This window comes from Nicotiana tomentosiformis, chromosome 10 (assembly GCF_000390325.3).
Source record: "Nicotiana tomentosiformis chromosome 10, ASM39032v3, whole genome shotgun sequence".
Taxonomy (NCBI): Eukaryota; Viridiplantae; Streptophyta; class Magnoliopsida; order Solanales; family Solanaceae; genus Nicotiana; species Nicotiana tomentosiformis.
The window spans coordinates 68,572,158-68,599,929 of NC_090821.1; the positions used below are offsets into that span (position 1 = coordinate 68,572,158).

The window sequence follows — 27,772 nt, forward strand, 5'->3', positions numbered from 1 at the left end:
GAGTCAATCGAAGTTGGATAATCGAGGAAAAGGCCTACTAGTGGATTAAATTGGAGAAAGACGAGGTAAGTCTCTTATCTAATCTTGTGAGGAGAAAATTACCCCATAGGTGATTAACTTAAATAATTATTGCTAATTGCGGGGGCTACGTACACACGAGGTGACGAGAGTCCGTGCGTAGCTACTATTAATGCTAAAGTCCGGGTAGTTTAGGAATCAAAGCATGAATTACTTGTGTAAAGTGTATTCTTTATTTAATTTATATATATATATATATATATATATATATATATATTGAATTGTTAGATAAAAACATTAAAGGATAGAAATCTCATATGCTTGATTTTCTGTTTAAATTAATTAATTGTTAAGAGAAATTGTTCATCCTTTCGAATTGATCTCATAATAAATATACTCTCCTTCCGAAGGTACATAAGAAAATGTCACCCTTTCTTGTGGAACAAGCCGAACGCCTCGGCAGGATAGATGAATCAATGGATCATCCCGCACGTCCCTCGGTAGTGTACACGACACTCTGGATTGGGTCGTACGACCTCGGCAGAAATCGTGCTTAATAATAATAATAATTACACGATACTTGGACAGTTTATTGAAACTTGTAAAGGTATTTGATAAATTGAAAATTTATTAAAATTGAATTACAGCTTGTAAAGCAATTTGAAAAATTAGAAATTTTATTGAAATTGAAAGATTTAATTAATAGATAGGAAATTGTTGCATTTGAAGGATTTTTATTATTTATGCTAATTGAATAAAATTATTGTTAACTCGGTGAATCATGCTGATTTGAATAATTATAATTTATTCCATTTATTATTGTTGACCCTTAGTTTGTGTCAAAGTCGGCCATCTCGTCTCTACCACTTCGAGATTAGGCTTGATACTTACTAGGTACACGTTGTTTACGTACTCATACTACACTTGCTGTACTTTTTGTACAGGATCTGAGACAGATACTAGTAGAGGACCTATCATCGCATATCCTCGTTATCCAGGGGCGTAGTGGTGAGCAGATTTTCTGAGCCGTTCTGCAGCTACCAGTGTCTCTCCTTGTATTTTCATTCTGTCTATTTTTATTTCAAACAGTATTTTTGAGTTTTATATAATCTACTAGATGCTCATACACTTGTGACACCAGGTCTTGGCACAAACATTGGTAGAATTTGGTATCTTATTATATTTTTTGGTTTACATTTTATCGGTATATGTTTAATTTATTATTTGGCTTGCCTAGCTGTAGTGTTGGTTGCCATCACGACCTATAGGTAAAATTGGGTCGTGACAACATGGTATCAGAGAACTAGGTTCATGTAGGTCTCACAAGTTATGAGAAGACCTAATAGAGTCTTGTGGATCAGTACAGAGACGTCTGTACTTATCTTCGAGAGGCTATAGGGTGTTAGAAAACTATCTATCTTCATATTCCATCGTGCAATTGATGTAGTTCTAAATATCCTTCTCTTATTCTCTTATAGATGGTGAGAACGCGCTCTAATGAGGTTCCAGACAAGGGAAGAGCTACTCCCCCAGTTGCTAGAGGACGAGGCAGAGGAAGAGGCAGAGGGAGGGCTCCAGCCCGTGGTAGAGGGAGAGGACGTCTCAGGACTGTTCCAGTTATGCCGCCAGTAGGTCCAGCAGAGAATCCCATTATTGAAGAACAAGGTGAGGTGCATGTGGCAGAGCCAGCTCCGGTGGATTTCATATCTACACGGGGATTCCAGGATGTTATGGGTCGTATGCTGCTGTTCATGGACAATATGACTCAGGACGGTTTATTTCCAGCAGACCCAGCTACATCTCAGGGGGGTGGGGGAGCACAGACTCCGATCGTACAGGCTCATGGATAGGCAACTACTGTATATCATACCCAGGGTGCACTACCCATGGGTGGAGCCCAGCCAGTGGAAGCAGCTACACCTGAGCCCAGGCTAGCTGTAGCCGCTGATCCGCACGAACTATTGGACAGATAGACTAGACTACATCCTCCTATCTTTGGGGGGGAGTGACATGAGGATCCCTGGGAGTTCATTGATCGGTGCAAGGATAGACTGTATAACATGAAAATATTGGAGTCTCATGGGGTAGACTTTGCTACTTTTTAGCTAGAGGGCAGAGCCCGTAGATGGTGGCAGTCTTATGTTCTTGGCAGACCAGCAGATTCTCCTCCCATGACTTGGGACAAGTTCACCCATATCTTCCTAGACAGGTATATTCCACCCTCCCAGAGGGAAGAGTTGAGATTTCAAATTGAGCAGCTCCAACAGGGTCAGATGTCAATGACCGATTATGAGGCAAGGTTTTCCGAGTTATATCTCCATGCACTTATGATACTCCCTACTGAGGCGGAGAGAGTGTGGAGGTTTGTTACGGGTTTGCATACTGGCATTCGGGCCACTATGTCTAGAGAGGTTGAGATGGGTACTTCTTATGAGCTAGTCGTGGAGATAGCCCGCAGGATTGAGGGTGTACGTCAGCGGAGCCGAGAGCATGTTATGAGATATAAGCGGTTCAGGTATTTTGGAGAGTTTAGAGGTGCTCCATCTGGGGGGCAGAGGTCAGTTTGTGAGACAGCAGTCTAGCAGGCCCCCATATCCAGCACCAGCGCCTCCTCGAGGTGCTCCAGTGCGACCTTATCTCAGTACTATACCATAGAGTTCTTATCACCCACCAGCTATTCAGGGTCCTCCCAGTGGGTATTCAGTTCTCCAAGGCCAGACTCTTAGTCAGCAACCCATCTCACCAAAGAGTTATTACGAGTGCGGGGACCCCAATCTCATATGGAGATTCTAACCTAGGTTGTGGGGTAGACTCGTGCAGCAAGGTCAGCAACCTATGCTTACCAGACCAGTTGCTCCACCAGTAGTCCGACCACCAAGAGATGGAGGACAGGTAGGTAGGGGTCGTCCTAGAGGTGGAGGTCAGCAAGGCAGAGACCAGCCAGTTGGCACTCCAGCTTGGTTCTATGCTTTTCCGGCCAGACCAGATGTAGAGGCCTCAGATGTAGTGATTATAGGTATTATTTCTATTTGCGGCAAAGATGCCTCAGTATTATTTGATCCAGGATCTTCGTATTCAGATGTGTCATCTCTATTTTCTCCATTCCTAGGTGTTTCTCATGAGTCCTCGAGTAGTCCTGTTTATGTGTCCACTCATATAGGCAATTCTATGTTTTGAACTAGATCTACCGGTCCTGTATTATTATATTCTGTAGTTATGAAACTAGATCAGATCTCCTATTGCTTGAGATGACCGATTTTGAAATTATCTGGGCATGGACTGGTTATCTCCATTTCATGTTATTCTAGATTGTCATGCCAAGACTGTTACTTTGGCTATTCTAGCATTACCTAGGCTGGAATGGAAGGGTTTGTCTGTTAGTTCATTTAATCGAGTTATTTCTTATATAAAGGCTCAACACATGGTTGAGAAGGGTTGTTTGGCTTATCTAGCCTATGTTCGGGATACTACTGCAGAGACTCTGGCTTTTGATTTAGTGCTTGTAGTTCGGGAGTTCTCCGATATATTTTCTTTCAGATCTTCTAGGTATGCCACCTGATCGTGATATTAATTTCTGTATTGACTTAGTTCCAGATACCCAGTCTATATCTATCCCACCGTATCACATGGCTCCCAAAGAATTGAAAGAACAACTTGAAGAGTTACTATCCAAAGGGTTTGTCAGACTGAGTGTATCAACTTGGGGTGCACCGATATTATTTGTGAAAACTAAGGATGGAACAATGCGGATGTGTATTGATTATCGCCAATTGAACAGAGTCACTATTAAGAACAAGTACCTGTTGTCGCGTATTAATGATCTATTTGACCAGTTACAGGGTGCTAGGATGTTCTCTAAGATCGAATTGACGTCAGGGTACCATCAGTTGAAGATTCAGGATTCGAATGTTCCGAAGACTGCTTTTCGGACTAGATATGGTCATTATGAGTTTCTGGTGATGTCTTTCGGTTTAACTAATGCCCCGACATCATTTATGGATTTGATGAACAGGGTATTCAGGCCATATATTGATTTGTTTGTCGTTGTCTTCATTGATGACATCTTGATCTACTCGCGTAGTAAGGAGGAGCATGAGCAGCAAATAAGAGTAGTGCTTCAGACATTGCGGAAACAAAAGCTATATGCTAAGTTCTCTAAATGTGAGTTTTAGCTAGAGTCTGTAGCATTTTTGGGGCATATTGTATCGGGTGAGGGTATTAAGGTTGATCCTAAAAAGATTGAGGTAGTTCAGAATTGGCATCGTCCTACTTCGACGACTGAGATCAGAAGTTTTTTGGGTTTAACAGGTTATTATCATCGGTTTGTGGAAGGGTTTTCATCTATTGCAGCACCTTTGACCAAATTAACCCAGAAGGGTGCTTCGTTCTGATGGTCTGATGATTGTGAAGTGAGCTTTCAGAAGCTCAAGACAGCATTGACTACATCAGCAGTGTTAGTATTGCCTTCCGGTTCGGGAATATATACAGTGTATTGCGACGCTTCACGCACTGGCTTGGGTTATGTATTGATGCAGGGAGGACGAGTTATTGTACTTCACGTCAGCTGAAGCCCAACGGAAAGAATTATCCAGTACGTGATTTGGAATTAGCTGCGATTGTTCACGCTCTTAAGATTTGGAGGAATTATTTTTATGGGGTGTCTTATGAAGTTTACACTGATCATCGCAGTTTGTAGCATTTGTTCAAGCAGAGGGACCTAAATTTGAGGCAGCGCAGATGGTTGGAATTACTGAAAGATTATGATATTACTATCCTATATCATCCGGGTAAAGAAAATGTGGTTGTAGACGCCTTGACTAGAAAGGCAGAGAGTATGGGTAGTTTGGCTTTCATTACAGCAGAGGAGAGTCCATTAGCTTTGGATATTCAATCTTGGCTAACCGACCTATGAGATTGGGAATTTCAGAGCCCAACCGAGTTCTAGCATGTGCTGTAGCCCAGTCTTCACTATTTGAACAGATCAAGGCTCGCCAATATGATGATCCACACTTAATGGTTCTTCGAGAAACGGTACTACGGGGTGGTGCCAAGGAAGTTACTATTGGAGCGGATGGTGTTCTGCGACTCCATGATCGTCTATATGTTCCTAATGTGGATGGACTGAGGAAAACGATCTTTGAGGAAGCACACTGTTCTCGGTATTCTATTCATCCAGGTGCTACGGAGATGTATCGTGACATGAGGCACCATTATTGGTGGTGACGAATGAAAAGGGACATAGTTGAGTATGTAGCTAGGTGTCTACATTGTCAGCAAGTTAAATATGAGCACCAGATGCCATATGGCCTACTTCAGCAGATGATTATACCAGAGTGGAAATGGGAACACATCACTATGGACTTTGTAGTTGGGTGCCGCAGACCTTGCATTAGTTTGATGCAGTTTAGGTCATTGTCGACAGGTTGAGCAAGTCGGCACACTTTATTCCTGTTGTGACTACGTATACTTCAGAGAGGTTGGCCTAGATATATATATTCAGGAGATAGTTCGGTTGCATGGCGTGCCAATTTCTATCATATCATATAAAGGCCCTCAGTTTACATCACATTTATGGAGAGCAGTACAGAGTGAATTGGGGACCCGTGTAGAGCTCATCACAACCGTTCATCTGCAAACTGACGGGGAGTTAGAGCGGACAATTCAAATTTTGGAGGATATGCTCAGGGCACATGTGATTGACTTTGGAGGTTAGTGGGATCGTTTCTTTCCTTTGGCTAAGTTTGCTTATAATAATAGTTACCAATCTAGCATCGAGATAGCTCCATTTGAGGCTTTGTATGGTCGGCGATGTCGTTCGCCCATTGGATGGTTTGAGCCCGGTGAGGCTAAATTATATGGTACTGATTTGGTGAAAGATGCCTTGGAAAAGGTAAGGTTGATTCAGGAGCGACTTCGTACAACACAGTCCAGACAGAAGAGTTACGCGGATCAGAAAGCGCGTGATTTATCATTTATGGTAGGTGAAAAAGTTCTTTTGAAAGTTTCGCCAATGAAGGAAATCATGAGATTTGGGAAAAAGGGGAAATTGAGCCCAAGTTTTATAGGACCATTTGAGGTGTTGAGACGAGTTGGGGAGGTTGCTTATGAGCTTGCATTGACACCCAGTCTATCGATAATTCATCTGGTTTTTCATGTATCAGTAGCTACAAAGATATATTAGGAATAATGGGTCGGTTCAGTTTGGTTAATTTGTGTAATGACCCAACCGGTCATTTTGACTTTTAGAATCCCGTTCCCTAAAATAAAACTTTCCGTATGAGCTTTTAATGATTTATGACTTGCGGGGATGGTTGATTCGAGATTTGGAAGTGTTTAGGTTAAAATTGGAACACTTGGTTCCTTAAGTTGGCTTTAAAAGGCCAAGTTTGACTTTGATCAATATTTTGAGAAAACGACCCCCGAAATAGAATTTTGATGATTCCAACAGCTCTTTATGGTAATTTTGGACTTAAGAGCGTGTTTGGAATTTTATTTGGAAGTCTGTAGTTAAATTAGGCTTGAAATGGCTAAAATAGGAATTTAAGTGGGGAAGTTTGACCAGAGATTTGACTTTTTGATACCAGAGTTGGAATCCAGTTCTGAAAATTTTCATAGCTCCGTTATGTCATTTATGACTTGTGTGAAAAATTTGAGGTCAATCGGAGTTGATTTGATAGGTTTCGACATCGAATGTAGAAGTTAGGAATTTTTAGTTTCATTAAGCTTGAATTGGAGCATAATTCGTGATTTTAACGTCGTTTGATGTGATTTGAGGTTTCAAATAAGTTCGTATGATGTTTTAGGAATTGTTGGTGTATTTGGTTGAGGTTCCGAGGGCCTCAGGTGAGTTTTGAATGGTTAAATGATCAAGAATTGAAGTTGGGAGACTACTAAAGTGAGTTTTGCTAGTTTTTGGGTGATCTGATTTTTTTCCTTTATCTGTCAAAATCGGACTCCATGACCGAGGCCGAGGACCGAGCTCCCTGATCGACATCCATGATCAGACTCCATGATCGAGGTCCATGATCGGACTCCATGATCGAGGTTCATGAACGGACTGGACAGATCTGTAAGTTATAAAAACAAGGGACTTCGTCCCATTTATCATTTTTGACGAATTGGAGCTTGAGGAGAGGTGATTTTGATATGTTTTCAAAGAAAAACATTGGGGGTAAGTGATTCTAACTCGGATTTGGTCAATATACACAAATATATCATTGTTTTCACCATTTAATTAGTGTTTTGAAATTGAAATTTGGGAATTTTTTAGAAATCTCATAGAAACGAATTTTTTAGATTTCGGTATAGATTCAGAGTCGGATTTAAGTGAAACAGGTATGGTTGGACTCGTAATTGAATGGGTTGTCGTATTTCGTAACTTTTGCCAGATTCCGAGACGTGAGCCCCAAAGACGAATTTTTAATTAATTTCGGGATTTTTTATTAAAAATAGTGTTTTCTTATAGAATTGATTCCTATAAATTTTAGTGATTGTATCGAATTATTTTTGGTTAGATTCGAGCCAATCAAAGTAAAATAATTGAGGAAAAGGGCTACTAGTGGATTAAATTGGAGTAAGATGAGGTAAGTCTCTTGTCTAATCTTGTGAGGGGGAAATTACCCCATAGGTGATTAAATTAAATAATTGTTGCTAATTATGGAGGCTACGTACGCACGAGGTGACGAGAGTCCGTGCGTAGCTATTATTAATGCTAAAGTCCGGGTAGTTTAGGACTCAAAGCATGAATTACTTGTGTAAAGTGTATTCTTTATTTAATTTTATATATATTTATATATATATATATATATATATATATATATATATATATATATTAATTTGTTCGATAAAAATATTAAAGGATGGAAATCTCATATGCTTGATTTTCTATTTTAATTAATTGTTAAGAGAAATTGTTCATCCTCTTGAATTGATCTCATAATAAATATACCCTCCTTCCGGAGGTACATAAGAAAATATCTTCCTTTCTTGTGGAGCGGACCGAACGCCTCGGCAAGATAGATGCATCTATGGATCATGTCGCACGTCACTCGGCAGTGTACACGATACTCTGGATCGGGCCGTACGACCTCGACAGAAATCGTGCTTAATAATAATAATAATTACACGATACTTGGACAGTTTATTGCAACTTATAAAGCTATTTGATAAATTAGAAATTTATTAAAATTAAATTGCAGCTTGTAAAGCAATTTGATAAATTAGAAATTTTATTGAAATTGAAGGATTTAATTAATAGATTGGAAATTGTTACATTTGAAGGATTTCTATTATTTCTGCTAATTGAATAAAATTATTGTTAACTCTCTCAATCATGTTGATTTGAATAATTATAATTTATTCCATTTATTATTGTTTACCCTTAGTGAGTGTCAAAGTCGGCCATCTCGTCTCTACCACTTCGAGATTAGGCTTGATACTTACTGGGTATACGTTGTTTATGTACTCATGCTACACTTGCTGCACATTTTGTGCAAGATCTGATATAGATACTAGTGGAGGACCTATCATCGCACATCCTCGTTATCCAGGGGCGTAGTGGTGAGCTACCTTTCTGAGTCGTTCTGCAGCTACCAGTGTCTCTCCTTGTATTTTCATTTTGTCTATTTTTATTTCAGACAGTATTTTCGAGTTTTATATAATCTACTAGATGCTCATACACTTATGACACCAGGTCTTGGCACACACATTGGTAGAATTTGGTGTCTTATTATTTTTGTTGGATTTAAATTTTATCGATATACGTTTAATTTATTAGTTGGCTTGCCTAGCTATAGTATTGGGCGCCATCACGACCAATAGGTGAAATTGGGTCGTGACAATTTGAATAGTCCTTTCATTCACAAAGCAAATAAGTTCGATTTTAGTTCAAATTTTTAACGCTTAATTTAAACACATTCTAAATAAAAATGCAAAAGAAAAATAACATTTCATGAAAGAGCGCCTCCAATATAAATATATGCTTAAAGAGTAGCTTAACTACACTATATATTCTTTGTTTGACTAGATTAATTTACTTGTATTGTTCTTTGTTTATTTTTCCATCTTAATTGTTGAGTTATATGACAATTATGTTCAAAGAAAAACCTTCAATATTCAACCTATGATGTTCGACTCAAAACGACTATCAATCAAGCCATTTAATATTTTTTTCAAAACCCAATAGAAGATATTGCTCAACTTATATTCCACTATATAAATTAATATCGTTTCATTAAAAATAAAGAAATTATATGCTAATTAAAATCAATTCAAATTACCTATAGAAAATAATTGTTCATAAAGTAAGGTATAATGATAGAAATAAAATGAGAACTGAAAGTTTAAAAAATGAAGAAGAGAGACTTAGCAAATAATAAATGGAGGGAAAGAACTGAAAAAGAAGGAAAAGAGGTTAGGCCCTAGGGCTCAACTGAAAATAAAATAAAGGGAATCGAACTTGCATTCATGAGGTCAAGGAAAGCCTTGAAAGGGAAGGCTGAAACAATGACACCCGCTTCCACTTTGTGATTTATGGATGTCACTCTATCTATCTATATATATATATTATTTTTTTTTTCATAGAGATATTATATACATAATAAGAATTTTAGCGAGGCGAGCGGGTGACGTGACACCCCTACCTCATAAGATAGATCCGCCCCGGTGTTAGTCTTTTTTCTTGATCCGCCCCACGTTAGGGCGTCAAATTATGACATATGTTCTTTTTTTAAAAACTACTCTCAAACTCTGACAGATTTGTGACCATTTTTCAAAGTGATCTATCTGTTCCTAGTTATGTCTTATTTCTTAACAACAAATCAGCAAATAATCACACCAACCCACTATGAGGATTTGGATTCGGGAACCCGTGAAAACTCGAAACTCGGACAACTACCAATTACCAAATATCATCAGAAGACGTCCATCGGTAAAACATTAACGTAACAAATGTTTATTGTTTTACTTAAGAAGTCTACTTATATCACATATAAGATAACTTTTTCAATGTTAATTCTGATTTTTTTTAACCATTTCCAGCCTATGTTCTGCGAAAAACATTAAAGGAATTTTCCGAAATAATATGAAGTACCAACTTGCTTGCAGAGTTGAAAAAGGACAAAACTAGTATATGGACAAAGGCAGTTTTTCTAATATGTAATATGTAATAGCTTGTTTGGCCAAGTTTTTAAAATCAGCGTATTTTGAAAGGTATTTTTCTCAAAAGTATTTAAAAAAAATATAATTTGGTTAGAAACAATTTGTGTTTGACTAATTGATCTAAAAAGTACTTAGTTATGCCTTATTTCTTAACAACAAATCAGCAAATAATCAGACCAACCCACTACGAGGATTTGGATTCGGGAACCCGTGAAAACTCGAAACTCAGACAACTACCAATTACCAAATATCATCAGAAGTCCATCGGTAAAACATTAACGTAACAGATGTTTATTGTTTTATTTAAGAAGTCTACTTATATCATATAGTATAAGATAACTATTGCTTGCAGAGGTTGGAAAAGGACAAAACTAATACATGGACAAAGGCAGTTTCTTTAATATGTAATAGATTGGTCAGGTTTTTAAAATCTAACTTATTTTGAATAATATTTTTTTTCAAAAGTACTTTTCAAAAAAAATAATATTTGTGAGAAACAGTTTATGTTTGACTAGTTAATCTAAAAATCTAAAAAATACTTTTCAGCGGTAACCAAACTTTTAAAAAGTGCTGTATTTTTTTATAAGTGCTTTTTAAAAAAAAATATTTTTGAAAAGAAGTTACTTTTTTCTTTTTCTTAAAAACTTTCTGTTACTATCCAAAAGTACTTTTTTTCCTTCCAAAAATTTGACCAAACAAATCAACTACGGAACAAAAGAATTTTTTTACCTTCGCCAAACAGGCAATAAGTCAGTAGAAACCCTAATTTCATAAAGATACTCTTTTCAAAAGTTGGAAAGAACTTTAATTTTTAAACATATTTTACGGTGAAACCTATGGACATCACATGATTCAGGGAGACTGGTTGATGTTGACTGATGTGGCTAGAATTGAACCTATGCAAAAATTAAATGGTTAATAGTATTTTATATTTCTAATAGTTAGTAGGTCCATAATGTACAACTAATTATAGATTTTCTTTAAAAAAAATAGACAACAGAAATGGAAAATTCTTGAATTAGTTGGGTTAGGGCTATTGTGGAACTATTTATCTGTTCCTTTACCTAATCTGGAGTGGAACAACTAATATATATGTCATAGTTGTATTTGTGATTTTGTTAAAAAAATAATTTCTTATAACAATTTTCTATGGAAAAAAAAAACTTCCTTTCTACAAATTGTCACTAATATGTCGTAAATCCGCAATATGTCACCCCTATTTACGTGTAGACAATAACCATGCATAAATAAATGGTTTACCTTCAATCTCACCAAAAGGATGTTGTAATTTGGCACTTTTATTCAATATTTGTTCCTCCCCGCGCTTCATTCATGAAAGAAGTAGAAAACGGTTAAATATAATAATAATAATAATAATTTAATTTATGTAAATATTTCCATTTTAAGCAATTGTTAGGTTTTGTCTCTATTCTAAAATGTAGCCATTGGGAAATTACCCTTTCCGGAAGACGTTAGACTCTGATATAATATTTTCTCATATAATTTTTAATTACTCAAAAAATATTAGACTGCTGTCTAGCATATACAAAAACTTACAAAATTTTAGACAATGTTCTAATATATTTGTATACGGTCGAAATCGAGCTCGCCTAGGACATAGTAGGTCAAGTTCGGAACATGACAATAAAGGACTGAAGATCGACCCCAAGTCCTACCGGGCTAGAACCTGAGGTTGGAGCGCCTGCCTTCAAGAGTATCGGGGTTGTGATCCCGGAATCGATCCCAACCCCGAACGAGTTTGAAGAAACATTGTTAGCATAACAGAAGACCGAAATATTCGTGACCGGTCAGATATTACGGCGGAAATCTTGGCACTTATCAATGATGAGCTGGCAATTGGCAATTCAAGAGATTTTTTACCTTATATAGAATTGTACCTAAAGTAGGACTCCTCTACGATATAAAGGGGATATGATAATTCATTTAACACATTGTAACACACATTCCAAAGCAACACGTTATTATTATTCTCTTTAAGCTCTTATTCTTCTGAATCTTGATACCGATCGAAATGCATTCGGCTAGAGGGTGGCTAACCTTCCAAGGTTGAAATTGTTCAATTCATGTAGTTTGCATTTACTTTATCGTTATTTATTTCAATTGCACGCTAATTTATTATTTTGTGTCAAGTTAATCCACGTATTCTTAAAATTATTTACAAATTTAATTGTTATCCGATTTTGAGGGTAACAGTTTAGCGCCCACCGTGGGACTAAGGATAATAGTGTTTATTTGCTACAAATCTCCATAACACACACTACTTTACACTTGTTCTTTGAAGTGTCTCTAATTTCACGTTAAAGCTCAAAATGTCAAACACTCAGTCAGCACCACTACACATTGACAATGAGTCCGCCCATCACGGCGAAAATAACAACATAGTGCCTAGTAACGAGGTACCGTCCGTTGATCCCATCGAAATTCCGGTCGCGGACCCGATTGACGCTAACTTACATGTGGCTATCAACACAAATCTGCCTACCGACCCCGAGAATAGAGTCCGTAGTGAATCCCGATCAGCAACTCAAAATACACAAAACATTTGAGGAGACGTGATCAATTAATGAATGATCTTCAAAATATTACATGCTTAATAGGCGGCGATAACTCAGTTACAAAACCGAAGTCGCGCAGCAAAGTTGAACCAGGTCCATCCCTGGAAGTCACTCATAGGAATGAACCGGTCGTAGAGAGGTCCAATGAAAATGAATTGGGGACTAACCCCGAGATCATAAAGATGCTCGAGGAACTGACAAAACGGATAGAATCAGGGGAAAAGAAAATTGAAGCTAATGACAAAAAGATAGAAACCTACAATTCGAGGGTCGGCCAAATCCCGGGCGCACCACCGATATAGAAAGGCCTTGATTCCAAGAAGTTCGTGCAAAAAATGTTTTCTCCGAGCGCGGCTCCAATACCGATCCCTAAGAAGTTCTGCATGCCCGAGATCTAAAAGTACAACAGAACGACCGACCTAAACGAGCATGTTACCTCCTACACGTGTGCCATCAAAGGGAACGACTTGGAAGATGATGAGATCGAATCTGTCTTGTTGAAAACGTTCGGAGAGACCCTGTCAAAAGTATCTATGATATTGTATCACAACTTACCTCCTAATTCTATTGACTCATTTGCTATGCTTGTAGATTATTTTGTGAAAGCACACACCAGGGCTATCAAGGTCTAGACCAGGAAGTCAGACCTTTTCAAAGTAAAACAAAAAGATAATGAGATGCTCAGAGAGTTCATGTCCCGTTTTCAAATGGAACGGATGGACCTACCACCAATCGCTGATAATTGGGCCATTTAGGCTTTCACCCAAGGACTCAATGTTCAGAGCTCGTTGTCTTCACAACAATTGAAACAAAACTTGGTGGAACATACAGATGTCACTTGGGGCGATGTCCATGATAAGTAGGGATTTTGATCACTTATTTGCTCTTTTTTACTTACGTTTTAGCTCAAAAATGCTTAAAGGTATTCCCGAGAACTAATAAAATGTGCTTTCTTGCAGGAATATTGGGAAATGAGCCAAAGAAGTGAAAATCAACTCAAAAAGGAAAAAAAATGGATAAGAACCAAAACAAGGCAAAAAGGGCTAAAGTGCGGATCACACAATAATGTGTGCGGCCGCAAACTCTAAAGATGCACTGATAGAATTTCTTCACATAGTGCGGACCGCACAATTATTGTACGGCCGCAGAAGACTAGCTTAAGAGACTTGTAGTTTGGGATCTTAAAGATGTGCGGATCGCACGATTATTGTGCGACCGCACTCATAAATGTGTGGTCCGCAAAATAAAGCCCAGATCCAGTCCAAGAGCAAGAGTGCGGCCACACTTAGAAATGTGCGGTCCGCACAATTAGAGGAAGTACAGTCGCATCTCACTTTTATGCGACCGCAGAAAGCCAATCTGACCAGTCAATCTCAAAGTGCGGACCACACACATAATTGTGCGACCGCATAACCTTCACAGGGGAAATTTTGTCAGATATCCTTAACTGGGTATAAATAGATCTTTTTGTCATTTTTAGGTTAAGTTGGGTGCACCTGAACACTTAGAGCCATTTTTATTTACTGTATTGGGTAACTTTGTACTAGTTTAGCATTTAAACATTAGCTTTTCTTTCCTTAATCAATTATTATGTATTTTATCTTAGTTTCTTCTTAATTTCTTCATTTTTCATGAGTAGTTAAACCCTTAGCTAGGGTTGTGAGCCAACCCTAGTACGGGTACTTAATTATTTTCTTTTTAGAAAATATACTACTAGGTTATTCACCTAGTATCTGTTATATATAATAAATCCCAAATTGGGTAAAAGTTACAAAATATTCAAGTGAACTACAAACAAACAATAAGATAAAGAAATTCAATGGCTATTGCTACCAAATTCAATGTAGCACTAGCGTAATGAAAGATGAAAAATACAAAGCTAGTAATTTGAAACGTCCAATTATTGTCGTCAACCATCACACACCAGTTGCCAACAATTTGTTGTGGCATCTACAAAGCCTCCACCAGGCGCCATTTGTTGCAATCCAAAGGAGTAGGTATATTTAAATCCAGTAGTTGTAAAGCAAAGCAATTTGGACATTGTGAAATTGGGGCTGAACAATTCCAGCATCATTTTTGATACAGTGAACATGAATTTGAAATTTCTTTGGTTGGGTTCCACCATGTAGTAGTAAATTTTAACCAACCACCAGTCAATGGTAATTGAATCACTGGAAAATGAGTCATCGTCAGACAGTGGCTGAACTGACATAAGCTGGCATACGGACCCATTGATAGGTGATCCTTATGTCCGATGTTGTGGCAGCAACATAGGAGCAAAAGAAACCAAAAGTTACTGAAACGTTGTATCTTTGCATCTTGTGATGCAGCAACCACAGATTGAGCATTATGTAATTCTAATACCACTGAGTGTTGAAACATCTCCACACAAAAAGGATATAGTGATAAGGAATCCACTATAGTAAGCCTCTTCAGTATAGTCTTTTTCCATTTCACAATAGCCATAGTAAGGTGTTCTGTTACGACAGTGCAACTAGGTATTATATGTTGAATGATAATGTTTTGTTATGTTGTAGTAGCACATTTGCAGTTACATTGGAGGTGACTCAATAAGCTGATCATATCTCTAGAACCTTTGTATCAGTGATGATGAAGCCATAACTTGTAGCAAATGCTGCCTGGAGACAGCAGGTGAGGTTTGGTAGAAAGGGATCCAGCTGCTGGATTGTTAGTATTGGTACTACCATTCCAAGCATATGCTCTAATAATCCAAATGTATTCCTATTTCCTGCAAAATGTAGCAAACATGTTAGGAGAAAACACTCTACTCCCAGGTTCTTGTGGGTTGTGGAGGTAGTGAAGAAAATTGGGCTGTGAGTGAGGTAGAAGTGTTGTGGATGCTGCTTTCTTGGTATATTGTTGATGTATGAACCACCCCCAGAATGAGGCTGATGCAATGGTAATACCACCAGGGAGCTATAATATTGTACCCAACTATGTAGAGCATCCCAAGTCACAACTGAAAGAGGCAAGCAGTACAAGTATTGTATGGTTGCCCTATTGAAGGAAAAGATACTGCATGTGAAGTTGTTGCTATAGTTGGTGTAGTCATAGCAGCAAGGATATGTTTGTGCACAATCAGCTATATTGAACCATAAGATGGTTGTTGTATTCCTCAGGGAATAACCTAGTGTAAGCAGAGCATATGAATTCTGTCTTCTTGAAATGAAGAAGAACAGTTGGTTACGACTGATGATGGAATGTTGTTGAATCTGTCTGGTTGGCATGTTGTTGTTGTATGCCCACAAACTACTCCCCGAATGAGCATCACGTATTGCTAATAACACTAGTAAGTAATAAGACAACACACACTCATGCAATACCTCCCAAACCACAGCAACAACGTTCTATTTGTAGAAGTTTAGCTTGCTTGACATCTTGATGGACATGAGAGGGAAGTAATAATTGTACCAACGTAAAAGCTGTAGCCGAAATACATTGGTATGTGGTTGTTCATAAGCAGCTATAACCAACCAGTAAGTGTGTGATTTATTCTTCATGGACAATCTGCACAGAATTGTTTGTTGTCTGAATTATGAATCCAGTGGTTACAGATGTGGATAGTATATGTCATGGTACAGATATTCATGTTTAGTACAGATGCTCTGTTTCTTGCCACCCTAATCCTCAGATTTGGGATTTGGCTCTTGTCGTAATTGATTAGTGACCTACCAGCAGTAGGAAAGTCGTAGAAAGATTTGAATATTAGTGTACCTACAAAAGAGAACACTAAGTTAGCCAGATAATCCGCCACTGCATTGCCTTCCCTGAAGACATGCTGAAGAATGACATTGAACTGCCCTTTTATTTCATTAATCTTCCTCAGTTCTTTGTTGATACTTTATGGAACTGCCCATTGACCTTCAATAGTGTTCTTTAAGACCAGTGAGTCTGTTTCAATTATCAGAGGATGTAGTTGATTTTGAAAACAGTACAATATGCCTTCCATTAGTGCCTTTGCCTTAGTGACCAAACTTGTTAATTCCCTTATCTGTTCTGCCTTCGCAAATATAACATCCCCTGTATAATCTCTATTGCAAAAACCATAGGAGCTTGGTCCTGGATTTCCTCGAGAAGCCCTATCCGTATTGCATTTTAACAATCTTGTATTGGGCATCTTCCAGGTAACTCTTTCGGTAATAATAACTGGTTTATAAGCTTCAAAAAACTTAATCTTATATGTCCACTGTAAAGGTATATTTTGCAGCCAATTGTATCTTACTTTGGCTAGGTAATATAGAGTATTATTAACCTCATGCACTACTCTGTTGAAAGCTGTAGCTTTTCATCCATGCTTAATTGTGTTCCGCCTTTTCCATAGTTCCCATGTAATAATTATCGGGGTTGCCTGGTATAGTGGCTTTAACTTTGGACAATATTCAGTATTCCACCATTCTCTAATCACTTGATGAGGCTGTATCAAATTGACCACAATTCTAGCTGCCTGTAAGACGACCTTCCACACTCGTGATGCAGTTGAAATTGTGAGGAAAATATGGTTCAGAGTTTCTTCCTGTGTGGGAAAGTAGCACCAACATTTTGAAGCAATTTGATAACCATTTTTCTCCACAAATCATCTGTTGGAATCTTTCCTCTCCATAAAAAGAAACTTATTTTGAATGGTAAGCACTTTGTCCAAATGTTTTTCTGTTCATGATTAGTAGGTTCCCTATGCCTCACAATATCCCATGCACTACTAACTGTATATTTACCTGAAGTCGTTGGCATCCATTTAGGTGTATCCCATTTTGCATCGGCATCAATATTATCAAAGAAAATTTCATTATTTATGTGGTCTGCTATCTCTCCTGGAAATGTATGATGCAACAACTGATCATCCCATCTACTCTCTGTTCTCAACTGTGCTACATCATGAAGTTCTTCATTGATGTTGAAATCTGGGGGTACAACATGGTATAGAGCTCTAATACTAGTCCAATTTTTATGCCAGACATTTGTAGAGCCTCTATGCATCTGCCAGAGTATTTCATGCTCTATCACTTCCCTAGCTTTTAACATTTTTCTCCAAACATGTGATCCATCTTTAAATTGTACTAATGCCGGAATTTCCTTCTTGCAGTATTTATTCCACATGAAATTGGACCACAAAGACTTAGTCGTTTTGAAATTCCACCACAATTTTGGAAACAACGATTTTGAAACATCAAATAGAGACCTGAAACCTAGTCTACTTTCTTTCTTTGGTAGACACAAGTTTAGCCACTTTGTCAAGTGCCTACTTCTACTTTCTTCGTTAGTACTCCAGAAGAATCTAGCGAACATCTTGTGTAAGTGTTCTAGAACATTGTTAGGAGGATCCAACACTGACAGAATGTGTGTAGGTAAACTTTGAAGCACACTGGTTATAAGTGTATCCTTACTCTAAACGGACAATAGTTTCTTTTTGTAGGGGTGTAGTGTTGCCTTCACCTTACTTGTGAGATCGTTATAGTAGTCTTTCTTTCTCCTTGTGTAAAACATTGGGTATCCTAAGTATGTGAATAGGAAGGACCCCTTTTGGAAACCAGTTATAGAGCCAACAGAGTCAGATAAGCTCCTTCCCACCTTTGTATGCATATAGTAAGAGCTTTTTTATTTGTTAATTAGTTTCCCAGATATTTGTTCGTACTTTGTGAGTACTTCCATTAATTTATGTAATGAGTATGGGTTCACCGATGAAAAGATTATTGTATCATCTGCATAAGACAAGTGGTTTAGAGGATCTGTCCACTTTGGCATTCCAAATAATGAATTTCCTATCTGAGAACAAATTATTCAATGATCTTGATAGGACATCTGCTGATAGAATGAACAATGCGGGAGACAAAGGATCTCCTTGCTTCACTCCTCTACTGGATTTGAAAAACCCTGAGGTTTGCCCGTTGATTAGAACTGAGTACCAATTGTTGACCACTAAGTTTCCTATCATGTTGATGGAATGCTTAGCAAACCGCATTTTCCTCAAAACTTGTAGTAAATATTTCCAATTAACTCTGTCATATGCCTTTGCCATATCAAGCATGATTACCACATTTGCCGGTTTCCCTCTCATCCTTATATCAATGATGATTTCTTGTGTGAGCAGGATATTTTCAAATATACTTCTTCCTTTCATAAAGCTAGATTGGTTTGGAGAAATCAAGGATGGTAAGACCTTCTCCATTCTGTAATGTAATACCCTAGATATGACCATGCTGATGAAATTACTAAGACTGATGGGTCTTAGATCTGAGAAGGTTTGTACTTGTGGTTTCTTAGGCAATAACACCAGGTTAGTGTGTGTTATGGATTTTGGTAATGACGCCCCTCTATAAAACTCTTGAACCATCATGAAGATGTCTTCTCCCATAATATCCCAGAATTTTTGGTAGAACAATCCAGTGAAACCATCAGGTCCACTTGCACTATCACCAGACAATGCGAAAATCACTTTCTTTACTTATATAGTTGGATATCTGCATAGCTCTAAGTTCTAATCAGTTGTCACTATTGAAGGTACATTGTTAAGAAGTTCAAAGCATATAGTATCACTTTCTTGTGTAAATTGGTTCTTGAAAAAATCTACAACAACAGTAGCCATAAGATCCTGGCTTTCAAGCTAATTCACATCTTCGTTCTGAATCCTTTTGAGTTTTAGTTTATGCCACTTACCATTGACATGATTGTGAAAACATCTTGTGTTTTTATCTCCTTTTGCAAACCAGTTCATGTCACGACCCAAAATTCACCACAGGCATTGTGATGACACTTAATCTCTAAGACTAAATAAGTTGATTTTAATTACAATTCAAGCTATTTTTTTAATAAACGAAACCAACAGAGAAAACAATTATAACACCTTCCCAAGACTGGTAATCCTGAGTCACGAACTCTAACTGAATACATAGAATGATCACAAGCACCAAATATACAATATTGTTTGACTAAAAATTAACAGTACAATGAAATGAACAGACTCCAAGGGACTGCGACGACCAAGCAGCTCTACCTTGAATCCTTGCGATCACACTCTAACTCTGTCCGGGTCTGATACCTCCAATACCTGGCTCTGCACAAAAATGTGCAGAAGTATAGTATGAGTACACCGTGGTTGGTACCTAGTAAGTATCAAGACTAACCTCAGTGGAATAGAGACAAGGTACAGTCAAGACATTCACTGGTCTAATAACCTGTGCAATATAGTATACAAAATAATACTGAAAAATAACTAGCAATGATAACAATAAAATCAATTAGTGATATAATAGCAATGCAACAAGAACATCATAATTATTGCTCAGACGAATAAGGAACACAAGTACAACCAATTAATCAAGTCGTTCAAATATAAATTCTTTCGCCTATATGTTTTTCAAATAATAATAGTCAGGATATAATACTTTCCAATAAATATATTTTCAAGTAAAAGTGACCATGTGACACCTCATTTCAAAATCATAAAAATTACGGGTCTCAACCCACTTTCATATTTTCTACGGCACCTCGTGCCCAATATTTCTATCACCATCACATGGACAACTCACGTGTCAATAATAAAATTATCATATTTTACCCAGCACCTCATGCTCATATTATTTTTATAACTACACGGACAACTCACGTACCAATATATCAATGTATATAAGATCCGCAAGATCAATTTATTTTCAATAAAGTAAGGTTAAAATCTTTAAATCAAGTAAGAAATCAACAAAGGAATGAATTTATTTTAGAAATCATTTGGGTGGAGAAAATAACAATTCAATTAAAATGAACATTAGATAAACTACTGATTTGGATAAAAAATTTATTAAATTAAAACATACTAAAATTTTTCTTTTATTTAAAACAACTTAATCATCAAAAATAAGTACAACCCAAAAATACAAATCTTCAAAGTCTCGTACGAAAAAGTCAAGGTCAACACAATACATCAAGAAATATAAAACACTTAATATTAAGTGAAATAATACATCACGGAAAACACAAGAAATTATAACTTACGGAAAAATAAAATAACTAAAGGCAAGTACAGCCATAGAGAAATATCAACAAAAGAGCACTCCCAAGGTACCGCCTTGTAGTCCCAAATCATAAATAAATTCACAATCTTTCATTTCCTTATATCACCGCGGGAGCCTTCACATTAAATTTTAAAGAAATCATTTTTTTTCCGAAATAGCATCCCGCGTTTTAGCCTCCCTTATCACACCGCATGACTTCTAGTAGTTCCCCCACTAGCCACGCGTTTCAAACCACTCTTATCTCACCGCATGCATTTCAACATCCTGCCCTTATATCACCGCATGACTTCTAGTTGTTTCCCTACTAGCCACGCGTTTCAAGCCACCCTTATCTCACCGCATGCGTATCAATATCACAATATTTCACAAATCGTACCTCAAATACCCAAATATCACAGCATAATACAACTTGCACCTTAAGTGCCCAAATATTACAACATATCACAAATTGCACATCAAATGCTCAAATATTACAACATATCACACATTGCACATCAAGTGTGCTCAAATCTTACAACATATCACAAATTGCACATCAAGTGCTCAAATATTACAACATATCACAAATTGCATATCAAGTGCTAAAATTTTACAGCATATCATAAATTGCACATCAAGTGCTCAAATATTACAACATATTACAAATTTCACATCAAGTGCTCAAATATTACAACATATCACAAATTGCACATCAAGTGCTCAAATATTACAACTTGCCACATAAATCAACAACACATTATATTTCCACAATAAGGAGCTAGGACTCGATCATAATGTGCACAACATCTTAACAAAATATTCGGGAGTAAACAACTCAACCAAATAATATTTCACAATTTGACACTTTGCCTCAATATGATTCATGACTTTTATAATTCAATACCAAATTTTCAATAACGTGATACCGAACTCCCCAACTCTATTTTTGTCAAAAATGGTAGAAAACCCCCGTTTATAGGGCCTCAACTGTTTCGGGCGCCACAGGTAGCATGTGGTGCCGCATGTGGCGCTATTTACAGTACCTTTAAATATCCCAGCGCTAGGGCTAGCGCCCTACGCTACCCTGGGCGTTGACGGTGAAGGAAAATTGTTCCTGGCACGAAAATGGACATAACTTTCTCATACGATATCCGAATTCGACGATTCTTTTTGCTATGGCTCCAAAATTTCAATACATATCTAATCATGCAATAAAAACTGAATTTGGATCTCATTTGATTTATGTGATACCACGTATTCTTGAAGAATCGATGTCAAAATATCCTAGGTTCGATGCCGAAACATAGCTAATCAAGTCCGGTTTACCTCAAATTTTGCACACAAGTCATAATAAATCATATGAAACTATTCAAGACTTCAAATAGTAGAAAGGAGAGTAATAACTCAAATCAACAAGTTGGGTCATTACAGTTCATTCCTGCCTTTTATTCCAGTATTGCTCTTCAATGCTGAGGTATTTTTTTAGTTCCGCTTGTGCTTTTTGAAGGACAATCCTGTTTTGAATTGTTGGTTCCTCCTCAAATAGAATCTCCTTAACCCTGACAATATCTTCCCTAATAGAAATTTGTTTGAAGATGTCCCCAAAAGTAAGTTTACTCTATTGTGAAAGTGATAATTTTAGTATCTTTAATTTCTTTTTGAACATCAAGTAAGGATCACCAATAAAATCAGTCACCCAGTTTTTCATCACCACTTTTGTAAAAGTGTCATGAGTAGTCTAGAAGTTAAGGAACTTAAAGTGCTTAACAAACTGCAAAGATTCATGTCCACAACTCATTAGAAAAAGGGCATGATTTGAGCCTGTCCTTAGCAGATGTTGGACTTCGAGATTTGGGAATAGATTCTGGTAAGGGAGGTTGACAAAGATCCTGTCCAACCGCTTGAAGATGCATTTGTCATTAGGTCGACCATTCCACTAGGTGAAAGGGCTGCCATTGTATCCAATGTCAAACAAACCACATGAATTTACACAGAAGGCAAAGTCTTCGTATTCAGGTGGGTATACTAGAATACCTACTATCTTTTCATCTTCATGTAAGACCACATTGAAATCACCTCTATCTATCCAAGGCATATCCATATCAGCTGCTAAGTAGTATAATAGTCCCACAGTTCAAGTCTTTCAAGCGATGAACATTTGACATACACGAAGGTCATTATGATATGCTTTCATATGTCTGGATGGAAGACCTTAACAGTAACTTGATGCTCAGTGTCCATGATTAATTCCCACTCTACAGCAGCCTCAAAGAAGAACCAAATTTTTCCATTGACGTTTGACATAACAGTTTCCATTCCTAGTCTCCTTCTGTATCTTTGAATTGTGTCTGCAATTCTATAAAGGTTCCATCAGTGCAACAATTCAAAACCTGTGTTCTCTTTGCATATTGATCAATCTCTGAAAGGCCTGTTGTGTGTGCACAGACCTGATGTTCAATATGAGATATTTTAACATCATTTGTTGTGTGAAGCTGCCCTTCTAGGCAAGATTCTCATTGGTTGTTGAGTCTCTTTCTGTTAAATTTGTTTCCTTGATTTCATTCTAGTCTTTTCCCCTGCCCTGGGAGATACATTTTCTTCCATTGCTACTGCCCTGAAGTTGCCAGCTGTGGATTTATCATCATCTTCATCCTGAAATTGTTCAAAGTCCACCATTGCCTTCTGATTGTTAACTGGTGCAACAATATGAGTAACAAGATCATGAAGGATTTGTGCAGGTATTTTCAATGGAATATTGAGCTTTATCTGTAGGGGTTGTCTAGTATCAGAAGCAAAGGGCATAGGAATTAGATCTATGGCACTTTCCTGGTGTGGTATCAAAGCATGGTGATCTTCTGCTCCAATTACCTCCTTCAGCACTAGAGAATTTTGATCTTGTAAAACCTCTGCCTTAGAACTATAGACATTGATAGCTTTTTCTGTATGTGTACTGCACCCTTGTTTTTCAAGTCTTATACTTGTATTTGTATCACATCTGGACACATAATTCTGGAGTTCATCACTGTAGAAATGATTATCAACTCTAGTGGCTCCTGTTGAATTTAGAGATTCCGTGAAAGTCTGAGAGGGTATTTCCTGACATGAATGATTGAATGTAACATTTAAAGTTTCCTTTTGTGGCTCAAATGTCTCCCAAACCAAGTCCACTATCCTTACATTTGTAGCTATCCCCATTATTATAGTAGTAGTTGCAGTTGGGCTCTTACTGCTTTCAGAACCTTTAAAGTTGGAGCTTCTATTATCAGTATACCTGACTTCCTGGATGTGCTCAACCACAGTGGATTCCATTGTTTGCTGCATCTGTTGTTCATGTATATTCCTGTCCCTTTGTTTGGTATTAGAACGAGTTGCCAAATGCATTTGTACTGTAGCATCTATTGCGGGGCTCTTAACAACCCCATAATTTTTACTGCTGGAGATTGTTTTGCCTTTATTCTTGGCCTACTAGTTGTTATCAAGTGCCTTGGGTTCCATTTGTTGTTGTATGTAATGTTGAGTGACATTCATGTCTGTATGGAATTGGACATAGTTGCGACACATGTTTCTAGTTGTACAACTTGTCCTGTTTGCAGGTTGATTTCACTGAGAACATTGCTGGGCATCTGGTCCAGCTTTTTGTGATCATCTGCAACCTTAATTTCATGCACATGAATTGTACCACCAACCATTTTTGGATTCTCAATAGCCTGAGTAGTTGATATTTCCTGATGTCGAACATTGTTTCCCTCGATTGTAGCAGCAGTTGGTGTGGGACTTGGAATGGAATCCTTCATTATTTCTATAGTAGCTAATGGTGCATTTTACTTATTTGGATTAGAACCTGGGCTTTATTGTGGCTTATTCACCTGTGCACCAAGTACCTATTCAGAAGAGTGTTTCAGTTGTTGTTGCTTGTTTCTATTATTGACTCCCCCGAAGTTCTTCTTCTTTTTTAGTATGCCATTGATCATTGGGGTGGTTATCATTAGTACTTTGCTTTGCTGATGTATTATCGTTGACTTCTACATCTTATTGCTCACTTTGGTCTTGTGTTCCCATCTTTTGCTTGTAATTCTGATTCTTATGTTGTCCCTGTAATATCTGGTTGTGTTATTGTTGTGTTCCCTGTGCATTTGCATTCCTTGTTGTAATTTGGTTGCCGTCTTTGTCTCGTGTATTTTCCGTTGCTTTTCTTTTTTCCTCTTCGTTTTTTTTCTTGATAACACAATGATATTCTTCATGTCCTAGATGCCTGCAGTATAAGCAGAATGTGGGCAGATCTTCGTAAAGCACTACCAACCATTTCCCATCCCCATTGACATCTTGATTTTCGTTAAAGCCAAGCCACACATGATGGGGTCGTTCTTGAGTTAAGTCCACCTGTAGTTTTACTTTTTCAACACTCCCTCTTGTTTTTTGCATTGAGGCTAGGTCTAGGTGTAAAACCTTTCCAACTGGTGATAACAAAACTTATAAAAGCTCGCTATATTAGAAATTCCATGGAAGTTCAGGTATGACTATCCAAAATGGAACAGTTGGATTGTCCTCATTAGGATTGAATGTGGGTGTCCAAGCTTGTAAATCTATCCTTTGCCCCTGAATGTACATGAACTTTTTAGTCCAGACCGTGGTGTGATCATATTCATTGTCTAGGTCAATATACACTATCCTAGCATTGAAATGGACTATCTTAACTCCTCCTCTTAGTTCACTCGAGCAATGAATCTTTTCCGTATGTGTTCCATTCTAGTCATGGTGTTGAGAAATTTTCCAACTATTGTGAACCGGCATCTATTGGCGAGAGTGATCATGTAGTCTTGCCTTGTAAATATAACAGATGGTTGGCCCTGTTTGGTAGTTATTTTGGGAGGCGTAAACTCTATTGGTGTCATTGTTGCAGCTTGCCTAGCTCATAACTTTATAGTTAGGGATTGAGTGATAGTAGGTAGTGGAGGATCAGGGTAGTTATTAGGTTTATTTTGCTGGGAAGTCGTAGTTATAGGATTGGAAGGGAAATCTGGTTTGGTGTGTTGTAGTATGGTAGTCTGGTTACGATTTTCTGGGAGCTTGAAGCTGTTAAGGTGTTTGGGATGAGCATAGTTGGCTGTGGTATTTGTGGTTATGTGTGTAGGTGATGTAAATGTTGGTTGATATTGTGCATTTGCTTGGAAGGTAGTATCTTTTGGTAGTAAGCTCGATTGGGAGGTGTTCTGGTGCTGTCTTGTAGCAGCCTTTTGGTTATGAGTAGGAGGTTTGTTAAAGTTGGTAGATATTTTAGGAAAGTTTGGTGAATGTGTTATTTGGGCAATTTTAGGCTGTGGTTGAGCGTCTATACTTGCAGATAATTCTTGATTATTGTTAATCATGTGAGCTGCAAAAGTATTACCTGAATTGGCCTAGAGCTGTTGATGCAGTGGTTGGTTGTTGCTTGACAGTAATCTCCTTATCAGCAGGAGAATCCTTAAGTGAAATTTGGCCAGCTGACGAAGTAGGAAACCCACAATCATTCAACATGGAAGAAGCCAAGGCAGTAGTTGGTCGAGCACCCATAGTGACAAGAGTATTGGCTGAGTTGCTATTCAGTTGAATCTTAGTAGCATTGGATGGGACTACATTTATCTCATTAACAGAGGCATTTTCCATTTGTGCTTTCAAAGTATGACCATCAGCAACATTAGGGTGGACTAACTTGGTGCTCTGTGTGGAGTGCAAAGCAACAACATTGTTTTTTTGACTTGATTCTTACCATGTAACTTGACAACTCTTTTGCTCAGGCAAATGGGATGGTTTATCAGTTGATTGTCGAATAATTGGACCAGTGGAATTGGTTTGTGCATTTTGTCGTACAGTTGGGGCATTCAAATATGCAGGGGATGTTTTCTTTAGAGTTGTGACTGTAGGCTGCATAGAATTGGTAGGTGGTGGGTTGTATGTTATCTTCTCATTGACATGGATCGATTGGCATTGATTTTTAGAAATTTGAACCGGCAAAAGTCCATGTCCGACCATCTGGAGTTCGGTGGAGTGGTGTATATCATCTATATCCATGATGTCGGTGTTATTGTCAGTCAATTTTTAGTTAAATCGTGATTCTTGAACTTGAGTATCATCTCTATTGATTTGAATTGCCAGAATTGATCCGGACTTGTGCTGGTGATTGTCGCTTGAACCCAGTCGCGAAGGTGCTACAGTAGCCGCATCGGTTTTTTAGAGAATAAGCACAACTGGGGAGGTGTTTTGTATTGAAATTAATTGGGTAGTATGCTCAGCATATATGGAATTGATTTGTAACACGTCCGGTAGTTTTAGGCCATCGGTTATTGGAACTGATGCCATAAAGGTACTGTAATAACACTGTAGAAGACAATCACATTTGTTAGAGAGAAAATCGGCAGAACGGATTTAATTTGGGTATGGGTACTAATGGGTGATTGATTTAGGTCTTATTTGTGATTAGGCATATAAATTTTAGCCTAGTTCTTGCTTGAATTTGAGAATTGATGGTTGCAAATATTGATTCATGCCTAATTGACTTAGTCTATACTTGAGAAAGTGAGACAAAGTCTAGGAAAACTTGGCTAACAAGAAATTGGGGTGAACTCAAGAAATTGATCGCCCCAATTAAAGGGTCGAATTTAGAGATAGTAAGACCCGACGTGATCATTTAACACTTGTTTCGTGAGATACCCATTTGGACTTGAGAAAGCCGAATAGGGCAAAATCACTCATACTACCGAGAGGTATAGAGTGAGTAATTACGTGTGATTGCTATATTGTATCCCGATCAACTAAACATGTCCTAAAGCTATTAATCCCTTAGGTAACCAACTAGGTAGAATTCGTAGTCCTAGATCTTTTATAACTTGAAAAACAGCCAAAACCAAAAACATTGTCTCTTAGCTTTACAATTACAAGCATTAGCATAAAAGTAGAAGTAGAAACAACAATTGAAAATGTGGAAGTGTAATCTTAGGCACGACATACATTCACACTAGATATATACCTTATCCTACATCA

At 37.7% G+C, this 27,772-nt stretch overlaps 3 protein-coding genes across 3 annotated transcripts; 1 reads left to right on the forward strand and 2 right to left on the reverse strand.

The window, feature by feature from the left end:
- Positions 1–2,853: 2,853 nt before the first annotated feature.
- LOC138900351 (uncharacterized) lies at positions 2,854–3,577 on the forward strand. The gene is made up of 2 exons (XM_070187082.1): positions 2,854–3,178; positions 3,327–3,577. The coding sequence occupies exons 1-2, from the start codon at positions 2,854–2,856 to the stop codon at positions 3,575–3,577; spliced, it is 576 nt and encodes a 191-aa protein (XP_070043183.1).
- A 13,696-nt stretch (positions 3,578–17,273) lies between these two features.
- Positions 17,274–18,350, reverse strand: LOC138900352 (uncharacterized). Its single transcript, XM_070187083.1, has 2 exons — positions 18,209–18,350; positions 17,274–18,097 (listed from the first exon to the last, which is right to left on the reverse strand). The coding sequence occupies exons 1-2, from the start codon at positions 18,348–18,350 to the stop codon at positions 17,274–17,276; spliced, it is 966 nt and encodes a 321-aa protein (XP_070043184.1).
- Positions 18,351–18,465: 115 nt separating this feature from the next.
- Positions 18,466–18,936, reverse strand: LOC138900353 (secreted RxLR effector protein 78-like). The gene has a single exon (XM_070187084.1). It carries the CDS (start codon positions 18,934–18,936, stop codon positions 18,466–18,468), a length of 471 nt encoding a protein of 156 aa, XP_070043185.1.
- Positions 18,937–27,772: the final 8,836 nt, after the last annotated feature.

Coding starts and splice junctions, on each gene's coding strand:
- LOC138900351 (XM_070187082.1), top strand. CDS start 2,854: ATGCTTACCAGACCAGTTGCTCCACCAGTAGTCCGACCACCAAGAGAT. Junction 3,179..3,326: donor TTATGTGTCCACTCATATAG/GCAATTCTATGT, acceptor ATGTTATTCTAG/ATTGTCATGCCAAGACTGTT.
- LOC138900352 (XM_070187083.1), bottom strand. CDS start 18,350: ATGCATACAAAGGTGGGAAGGAGCTTATCTGACTCTGTTGGCTCTATA. Junction 18,098..18,208: donor CTACTATAACGATCTCACAA/GTAAGGTGAAGG, acceptor ACATTCTGTCAG/TGTTGGATCCTCCTAACAAT.
- LOC138900353 (XM_070187084.1), bottom strand. CDS start 18,936: ATGGAGAAGGTCTTACCATCCTTGATTTCTCCAAACCAATCTAGCTTT.